At 35.8% G+C, this 10,347-nt stretch overlaps 1 protein-coding gene across 1 annotated transcript in view; it reads right to left on the bottom strand.

The window, feature by feature from the left end:
* Positions 1-1,600: 1,600 nt before the first annotated feature.
* Positions 1,601-10,347, bottom strand: part of LOC131148897 (anaphase-promoting complex subunit 5) — a 97,596-nt gene continuing 88,849 nt past the window's right edge. Inside the window, exons 19-20 of the mRNA XM_058098857.1 lie at positions 3,043-3,110; positions 1,601-1,875 (exon numbers count right to left, since the gene is read on the bottom strand). Coding sequence (XP_057954840.1) covers positions 1,717-1,875; positions 3,043-3,110 — 227 coding nt within the window. The 3' untranslated portion in view covers positions 1,601-1,716. The remainder of the gene's footprint in view (positions 1,876-3,042; positions 3,111-10,347) is intronic.

The following is a 10,347-nucleotide window of genomic DNA, read 5'->3' as shown; positions in this document are numbered from 1 at the left end:
ATTGAACTACTATTGTGTGAAATGGTTGTATGTATTGTGGCACTATGCTCTTTTTGCCTATGCTATTGTGAAATTTAAGCAAGGACTGTGTTTCCTTTAGGTGAAAGGCCCTAAATAGCCGAAAGGGCATTTCCACATCAAGTGATGGTAGGCCAAGATGGAACTTGGCACTTGTTTGAGATGAAAATTGACAATTGTTTGAGATAGCACAACTAGGTTGAAATCAAGTTGAAATGTATGATATTTGGAATGATTTATGATTGTAACTCTAGATAAGGAGGCTGCTTAGAATAAGAAATGTGTTCACAACAGTTTGATTATACATGTATATATAGAAACCACATCTTAAAATAGTGAAATCTTTATATGAATAAGAGGGGTTAAGAATGTCTGCTGAACTCATGGCTGCTCACCCTACTTTCATAAAAAATTTTATTTTCATTGGACTAAAAATAAAAATAAAAATAATTCTATTTGCTAAATTTTCCAAGATTGCCATTTTTGAAGTTTACAAGTTAGTTAGATAATGCAACGCCTATGTTTTGTTGTACGACTTTAATCATGTATCATGTTGTACGTACTTAGCCCCCCCCCCCCCCCCGCCCCCCCTCCCCCCTCCTTTTTTTTTTGCCTTCTTAGATAATTCCATTTTCTTCACGTAATTGCTCTAATTCCTTTAATAGTGCCTCTCAATCTTCTTGGTTCTCCATTTCCTCAAGGATGCAGGTCACAAATTGTGTTAGATTACAAATTGTGTTAGATTATTTAGCTACTTTAAGGGGAGGGCAGACTACATCTTGAGGCGACTATAGTGACCTTTGAGTTAAAGGGATCAAAAAGTCTTTGCTCGATTTTTGTTCGAGGATAGATTTTAATCAAGTATTTCTTTCAAATGCAAACCCTCCATCATTAGGAGTTGCTTTTAGTCCTTGCAAGCTTCCTATAAAACAAACTAAAGGGTAGAAAAATAGAAGAAAATTGGACTAACATCCCACTTTTGTTCATTACGTAACAACTACACAGGTCAACTAGAATTCAAAAATAGAAAACGTAGAGAAAAAAACTAAGAATGACCACATGCCACTTTTGGGTGATGGAAATAAGTTTAATTTATGTAACATCAATTTACAATAGCTAATGAGTTGCACAATGATGAACAATCTTCCCCTTAAGACCCTTCTTGTAAAAATTTAATACTAGTACAAGGAAATATAGGACTTGAAACCCTTCCCATACCCCCGTCTTTTCACTAAGGCATTACTCTTCTTGAAAAATAAATCCTATACTACTATTAATAAGTTGGGTACCCCGCCCAACTAGCACAAAATAAGTAGTCATATAAAAGCATAAGGCCCTGAACAAGCTTGACTCACGAGAGGAAGGCTCGCCTTAAACTTGGCTTTTGTTTTGAAGAGAAGGTTCTTCGAAATTCTTCAGTGTAAAGAAAGGGAATTCCTATAGGTGGGCAAGCAACCTGCAGGCCAACCACATCATTTTGAAATCATACACCATTGTTGATGTTGTTAGGTTGAGTGGGGTAAACCCTTCAACACTGTTTTGTCATAATTCCATTTTAAATTTCTCTTTTTGGACAAGCATCTAGTCAATGATGTCAACCTTTTTCAATTTAACCAAAACTTTGGGTATGCACACGTGATCAGCAGTGACATTATTTTTCATTCATGCATGTAACAGAAGAATGTTGAACATCTTAATTTACAACATATTGAAGACAGGATCATCGTCCTGAGGAAGCTCAAGAGCTGATGCTTGTTTTTTGAATGAAGCAGCTGCGTACTCCCTTTCCTCCAGCCTCTCCAATTTGTCAAACACAATAGCCATCAAATAGAAAGCTTCAGCCGCCAATTCATGATACTGTGCACCACAAGGTCATCTTGTCAATGACTACATTTTAAAAACTGATGAACATGTCATAGAGATGAGAAAGGAAAAAAAATGAATAGATAAATACCCGAACCAGAAGAAATAACCATGAACAGGAAACCAAATACTTCCAAATGAACATTCGCACGTTAGCATTGTGGTTGAACTTGGCAAATTGTAATAATTGGCTAAGTGGAAACAGAAACTAAAGCTGGCTTCAGCCATATGCATCTAAGTTTTCATAGACAAGGTTAATCCCAGAGTTTAAGCATAACATGGATAGGGTAAGCAATTTCTTCGCCAATTTATTTACATGAATGACAATTCAGTTATTTGAGGATGCACTCCTTTCTTGCTAGGCAAAATTACCAGAACTTTATTCAGCAAGAAAGTTGAGTTGGGGCAAGTTCATCTTTATGAATGATGAAGGCACCAGTGGTTTTGTACTTGACAATCAATAAATGGACTAATGGAGTGAACAGAAGGTACAATAATATCATTAGCAAAAATTCAAAGAGAGTACTAAATTACAAAACATTAGGGAACATCCATACATAGTAACATAGTAAAAAAAATTTGGGTTAGTAAGCACAATTTATTTTAAATGAAGCAAGAAAGAACAATTGAATATAAGACCTTGTAGGACTACAACATGCTAAAGTAGATCTTGGGTATACCAGCAAAAGAATGGGACAGATGATCAACTTATATGAACTTTTAACAGAAAAAATATTTATGTAATAAAGTAAATGCATGTTTGACCTTTTAGCACCAACCAGACATAAAAGAAACATGTTATGTAGTCGTGTGATTATTCCAACATGTTCAAACAATCTAAACTTCATTACGCCTAAGAATTGCAACAACGTAGGTTTGGAAAAGGGAATCCTCAAACCAACCATCTCCATGATGGAAAATCTATTCCCAAAGCCTAGGACAACCTCGAGTAGGGACACGAAGAGGCAGCAAGAGAGAGAGAGTGGCGCCCATGTCCGTTTGGGCCTTCTAGAGCCAAGAGGATTCTTATCAACCAAACAGAATGCCAATATGAAAGTGTTGTCGAGAAGCAGAAGAGGATAATATAACTCTTAAGAAGGAAACACCATGATCAGGGACAAAGCAGAACTCTAAAAATTTAAATTCAGAAATTAACTGTACCTCCAGAATTTCAAGTTTTTTGGAAGCTTCCCTTAAAGGATCCAGCACAATCGTGGGATTTTCAGAAACTGCTCAGAACACACATGCAGAAATAACACATCAGAAAGCATAAGGAAGAAATTTGAGACTAAACTATATTATTCATCATTGTCATCATCAACACAACATCACATCACCAATATAGTTCAGCACTGCTTGATGTACATTGTTGGCCCACATTATTGGTTGTTAGAGAATCAAAGTAAATTGATCAATGAATCATGAAATGCTATAGTTCTTATATATGATTTCTTTATTTAGAAGTAATTCATGAGATTATGCACTTTCCCTTCCTAGTCATAACGAAAAAAGTGAAGCTGGTTCAATACAGATTATTGCCTATATATGTTGTAAGTTCCCAATAATGGGTGTTATCCACTGATTTTTCTCTCCACGTGCAGTTGGACTGCACATGTGGGGGAGGGGTAGGGCTTGATAAATATTGTTGGCACACAAAGTAACAACTTAAGCTTGTTGGTAAAGTGGTAGTCTAATATGAATGAGAGAGGAATCTTCTTCTAAGATGCCAACTCATCTGAACTTATACCTTTTGTTGATGCTTACAAATTTGTGGGGAACACCCACAGAACACTCGCAACAATGGCTTATATTATTTAACCCTCAAACTCATGAATACCAAAATTAAATCTTGAAAATATTCACTTAATCAAAAATCCATTAATTCCAATATAAGCATTAATTTTGATAAGCAATGTAAAAATTTTAAAAAATACACATCAAGATCAGCTGAGTTCACAGCAAGTCCCCAAGGCAGAGTTGTTCTCAGAGGTTGCTAACTGAGTTTCACTCCCAAGTCAGAACTCACGAGAATTCATCAAAACCTACCTAGACTGAAGAAGTGATGTTTGAGTAAAATCAGTGATAACAAGCGAAAATTCCAGCATCCAAAGGCCGCATAGAGCAACTGCCAAACAATAAATGCCCATAGGAAAACATGGATTTTCTAAACTAGGGTTCCAGTTTCACAACAATACTAAATTCAAATTGCTATTAAGGAAATGCCAGCCAACAATCAATACTTTATTTATGTGATGTATTAATGGAACTACATAAACTACTAGTTAGTAAAGAGCTAAACTTCACCTTACGAAAATACTCATGTTATTTCAAGTTGCAACACAAAATGCAGATTGATCTTATTAACGGTCTCAACCTTCAGCATAAAATATAAAAAGGCAGCATATATTTCAGAATAATTGCACATCAAACAATGAAAACCACTCTTAAGCAGTCACAAAGGCAACATTTAAAACATTCAAAGGAGTTCGACAGAGACCCCAAATATTAAAATGAAAACAAATGAGACACCAGAAGCCATGTTGACTACAATGGAGGGCAATGGCACCCTAGCCTGTTTTCCCTATTAGATTTTAAAACTTAAGGGTTTTTACACAGACCCCAAATATCAAAATGAAACAAACGAGACACCAGAAGCCATATTGACAACATTGAAGGGAAATGAAACCCTAGCATGTTTTCCCTTTAAGATTTTATTGACAATCTAAACTAAACAACCGTCCTAATTGGGAACAAACATAGGATGACAAATGAACAGCAAGGAGTAGTACAAAGCATCTCATCATCAAAATAATAGACTGCCAAATTCACATCCTCACCGGTTATTTGTCTTTAGGTCCTAAAAACACAAGATCAGTAAAAGAATGAAATAGAAAGACAATAAAGGAGATTTAGATAAGTTACAAATGAGAGACTACTTGCACAAAACTGAAAGACAAGTATAAACTATAATTGAGATTAACCACATCTAGCCACTAAACAGGGCAGTTATCATGTAATGCGTGTCATATCATGACTAGTCAGGGATGGAGAAAATGACAATAACAACATAGAAGAGGATCCAAGGTCAGCAGCCCAAGGCCTCATAATATAAAAACAATATAGCCAGTGCCAGTGGAACTATCTTCAAATGCCAGAATAGAAGTTTAAAAAGCCATACACGTAAAAATTACAAAATTGACATCAGTTCAACCTAAAATGACACCAGGAACAAATAATTGCAACAATCCATAGCCTTTGTAACCATAACCAAATCAGGAACCAATCCCAGGTTCTCATCTTCCCCTAAATCCCTATCTATTAAAATCTCTACTTAATCTCTAGTTCTCTACTATCTCACGCACCATCATAGCCTTGCCCCTTGTACCATAACCACCATAGATCCTCAAATGCTATGAAATGTCAGGGGAAAAAAAGATGGAATAGAGGGCTTTTGCAATCACAGAAGAATGGAAGTTTTCTCAAGCCAATATGTTAAAAAATAATAACAATTCACAACTCTGGCCCCATTTTGTTCTGGAAAAGAGTCGTCATTTTCCATTTGTGGTTGTTGAAATAACTGCCAAAAGAAAACATCATTCCTGTTTTCTAAAGTTCATATGGAGAACTTCAAAAACATTAAAAAAGTGAATGTGACTAAGCCTCTCATCCCAGAAGCTTTATATATAAAATCTGAACTATAATAAGTTTTTAGTTGATCAAGAGAAAGGGATGAATATGATGCAGGAAAGCTGTTGGACAGAAAAATACCAAGGATTTTGCTTACCCTCTTTCTTCTTTTAAAGTCTTATTTCCCAAACTCTTTGTATCCTCTTCCCATTCTCCACTTCTCTAACCCTAGTCTACCTCTCTCAGTATTCTATATACCCCTCCCCCTTCAATCTCATTGTCCTAAAAAAAAGTTCATTTGAACTTCACATTCTATATCATATTCACACAAGAATTAGTTAATGAACTAGTTAAACATAAGGAGAAAAGGGAAGAAAGATAATGGCAGGAGAAGATAAATAAGGATGGGGGCTCGCAGTAACCATGCCACTGATGCTAGCATGCTTAGCAGCAGACTCATCCACTACCATAACATCACAGGGTAAGAATGAGGAATACTTAAAGTTTGAGAATATACCAGAACTGCCTAATATATTATCAATAGAGGTGGAATGAATAACCTATGATGTAGAATGGAATCAGCTGGATGACAAGCAAAAGATCTGCATTTCTAGGCAATGAAGTTTTTGTCTACATCAAGTTAACCTTGCTGATGGTTCCACTGCTAAGGGAATAGGAATAGTAAATCCTACTCCCAACATATCTCTTTCTTCAGTTCTCTACATTCCTAAATCCCCCTTTAATCTTATGTCTGTTAGTAAAATTACAGTCGCTAAATTGCTTTGTAGCCTTCTTTCCTAATTCTGTTCTTATTTAGGATCTAAAAACGAGGAAGACGATTGGCACAGGACATGAGGCTGGTGGACTTTACTACTTTGAGTCGCTATCTTCTCCTATTGCCTGTAGTACCACAACCACACCATATCAAATCCATTGTCGCCTTGGTCATATATCATTGGACAAGTTAAAACAACTAGTTCCTACTATGAGTTTCATGTCTAACCTCAACTATGAATCTTGTCAATTAGGAAAGCATCATTGTGTTTCCTTTGCCTCCCGAATCAATATAAGAGCCACTAGCCCTTTTATGCCAGTCCATTCCGATGTTTGGGATCCTAGTCATGTCACGTCAACTTGGGGTTTCGATACTTAGTTAATGGCATGGTTGTATTTATTGAAAGATCATTTTGAGTTGTTTAACATCTTTTGTGCCTTCTGTTCTCAAATAAGGACTCAGTTTGATAAGCCAATATGGATACTTTATAGTGATAATGCTAAAGAGTACTTCAATATTCAATTCACTACCTATATGAAAAACTCTAGCATGATCCATCAATCCTCTTGTGCCCACATTCCACAACAAAATAGAGTTTTGGAGCCGAAAAACAAACATATTCTTGAAGTCACTCGATCCCTTTTGTATCAAATGAACGTCCCCAAAGTTTTTGGAGTGATGTGCTCACTACTTACTCTCTCATCAATAAAATGCCATCTTCTATCTTTGGTGGTAAAATCCCAAATTCAATAAGCTTCGCTAAGGCTCCTTTGCTCACCCTTCCCTCCTTGTATATTTGATTGTGTCCCTTTCGTTCATCAGTTAAATCCGAGAAAGGATAATTGAATCCTCGTGCAATCATATGTATTTTCCTAGGTTATTCCTATACTCAAAAAGGATATCGATGTTATAGTCTCACTTTACATTGATTCTTTCTCTTCTAATGTCACCTTTTTTGTGTCTACACCATACTATTCGATACCTCGACTTCTGTTAACCTTGATGAGTTCCTTCATCTTCCCACCCTTCTCGATCCTAACTTATTTCCTTTGTCTAGTCTTCCTACATCTTCATTTTGTTGGAGTCCTTCTCGTCACTTGGATCTTCCCAATATGCAAGCATACATACGGTGATTCAAGGGAGGAGAGCCTTTTCCAGCTTCCACTTCTACGTCATCTCTAGTACCCTCATAAGATGATCCTCTTCCCTGAGTCGTTGATCCTCCTATTGCTGTTTGAAAAGGTAAACACACTTGTACCCAAAATCCAATCTTTAATTTTGTTTCTTATGATTTCTTGTCATTCTCATGCTACTATTTTGTTAGTACCCTATCTTTTGTTGCTCTTGCAAAGTCTATTTCTAAAGTCATGTCCCATTTTGGGTAGAGGAAAGCAATGATAAAAGAGATGCATGCTCTACAGGATAATGATACTTGGGAATTGATGTGTCTTCCTCCCGAAGAGTCTATGGTTAGTCGTTGTCAAGCTCTTAAATTTTGATTTTGACTCAAGTTTTGAATCTCCAAATGTACAAAAATTTTGACGAAAATTTCGATTTAGATATCAATTTTAATTTCGATTTGAAAAAATAAAGGAAAACAGTAGTGAAACATTGAATTCTTGGTGAAATTTTAGAAATGGTTAACAAACATAAGAATATAAGTTTTAGGACTAATATATTACAAGTTAAATACACCTATGTTGTGTATGAGGTGGAAAAGTTGTAATATAGTATGTGTAACAAACATATTTGTAAAATAATGTACATTAAACATATTCAGTTAATAGCATAAATCATTTAAATAATATTTATTATGCAAATAATGATAATTTAGAATGCAAATAATGATAAATATAATTTATTATGCAAATAATGATAAATAATATTTATTATGTGAATAATGATAATTTTACAAACATATTTGTAAAATAATGTACATTAAACATATTGTTGTAAGTTTATTTTTTTCATATAATTTCAAAAGCACTTGTAATAATCTTTAGTTTCAATAGAAATAAAGAAAATAAATTAAAAGAGAAATTTCACTTCATTTATAAACCTCTCATTTGAATTTCGAGAAAATTTCATTGTATAGTTAAAATTTCGACAACTTTCCCTAAAATATCAAGATTTCGATAAATTTCGAATGATTTGTTGAGATTTCGACAGAAATTATGCAAGACGGAAATCAATTGCCATTTCGATTTTTAGGGTGATGGAAATCGAAAATTTCGACGGAAATTTAGACAATTTTGTGGAAATTTAAGACTGTGGTCATCGTTGGGTGGACACTATGAAGATCAATCCATATGGTTCTGTGGCTCGACTGAAGGCCCGCCTTGTTGCTAAGAGATATACTTAGGTGTATGGCTTGGACTATTGAGACACATTCTCCCTAGACGCCAAACTTGCCTTAGTATGTCTATTCATCTCCTTATTCACCACCTATCACAAGTGTATACACCACTTAGACCTGAAGAATGCTTTCCTACATGGTGATCTTCAGGAGGAGGTCTACATGGAGCAACCACCTAGGTTTATTGCTCAGGGAGACTCGGACTTAGTGTGTTGGCTGAAGAAGTCATTATATGATTTTAAACAGTCTCCAATGGCATGGTTTGATCGCTTTGGTGCTATAGTATTGTAGTTTGGCCTTCAATAGTGTGCAGTAGATCATTTGGTATTTTATCGTTATACTCCATCCAAAAGGATTCTACTTATTGTCTATGTGGATGATACTATGATTAATGGTGAAGATGATCAAGGTATTCAAAGCCTAAAACATTTCCTGCAAACTAAGTTTTAGACGAAGGATTTGGAAGCATTGAAGTGCTTCTTAGGTATAGAAGTATTGAGATCCCATACCCAAACCATCTTGTTACAAAGGAAGTATGTTCTTTATATTTTAAATGAGACTAAAATGTTAGGATCCAAACCAGTCGATACACCTATGGATCCTAAACGTAAATTAGTGCCAAATATGGGTGATATGCTGCTCAACCCAGCACGATATCAGAGATTTGTTCTAAAGCTGAATTATCTAATGGTCATTTGGTCGGATATATCTATAGCAACAAGTATTGTGAGTCAATTCTTCATTTTCTGAGAACAAGTCACCAGGATGCAGTAATTTGCATCTTGAGATATCTCAAAGGTGCTCCTGGGAGAAGTCTTTTATATCAAGATCGAGGTCACACTCATATTCAGGGATATACTAATGCAAGTTGGGCCAGGTCATCTTCCGATAGAAGATCCACAACAAGATACTATATCTATGTTGGTCAAACTTTGGTTTCTTGGAAGAGTAAGAAACAAACTATGGTGGCCAAGTCAAGTGTTGAGCCAGATTATAAGGTGATTAGGGTCTTGGCTCACACATGTGAACTTGTTTGGTTCAAGAACATGTTGGAAGAACTAGGTTTTTCCAAATTCTTAGTCTATGGAGTTGATGTGTGACAATCAAGCTGCCATTCATATGCCCCCAACCTCTTCATGAGTGGACAAAACACATTGAAGTCGATTGCCACCTTGTTTGGGAGAAACTTCTAAAAAAGCTCATTACCAATTTACCATCACTCATGTAAAGTATGATTTACAGCTTGCTGATTTATTTACTAAATCTTTGGGGAGGTGCTCGTGTTAAATTCATTTGTAATAAACTAGAAGCATATTTTATATATGGTCCAGCTTTAGGGGGAGTGTTGATGGTTATCTTAGTCATTTAGCAATGTTAGCATGTGAGTGTTATGTTAACAAGTGTGAGTTAGTAAGGATATTATGGTTATTAATATCATGGTTTTAAAATAACGGCCGTTATGTAATGTAAAATGAGGGGATCGAAACCATTACGGACCGATATTGCGGGGAGAAAAAAATTCACAGCCGTAATGGCTGTTATGCCAACGTAACAGACATTACACTCTGTTACGGACCGTCTGACACTCCGATTCGTCTGCTTGTCTCCTTCGAATCCACCCAACTTTCTCACTATTCCCTGATTTTCCCCTCTCCCAACCACTCATCCTTGGCAGATCTACCATTCCAAAGACTGAAATCAAAAAATC

This window comes from Malania oleifera, chromosome 2, assembly GCF_029873635.1.
Source record: "Malania oleifera isolate guangnan ecotype guangnan chromosome 2, ASM2987363v1, whole genome shotgun sequence".
Classification (NCBI taxonomy): Eukaryota; Viridiplantae; Streptophyta; class Magnoliopsida; order Santalales; family Ximeniaceae; genus Malania; species Malania oleifera.
The sequence above is the reverse complement of the archived record's forward strand: the minus strand, read 5'-3'. Positions and strand labels throughout refer to the sequence as shown.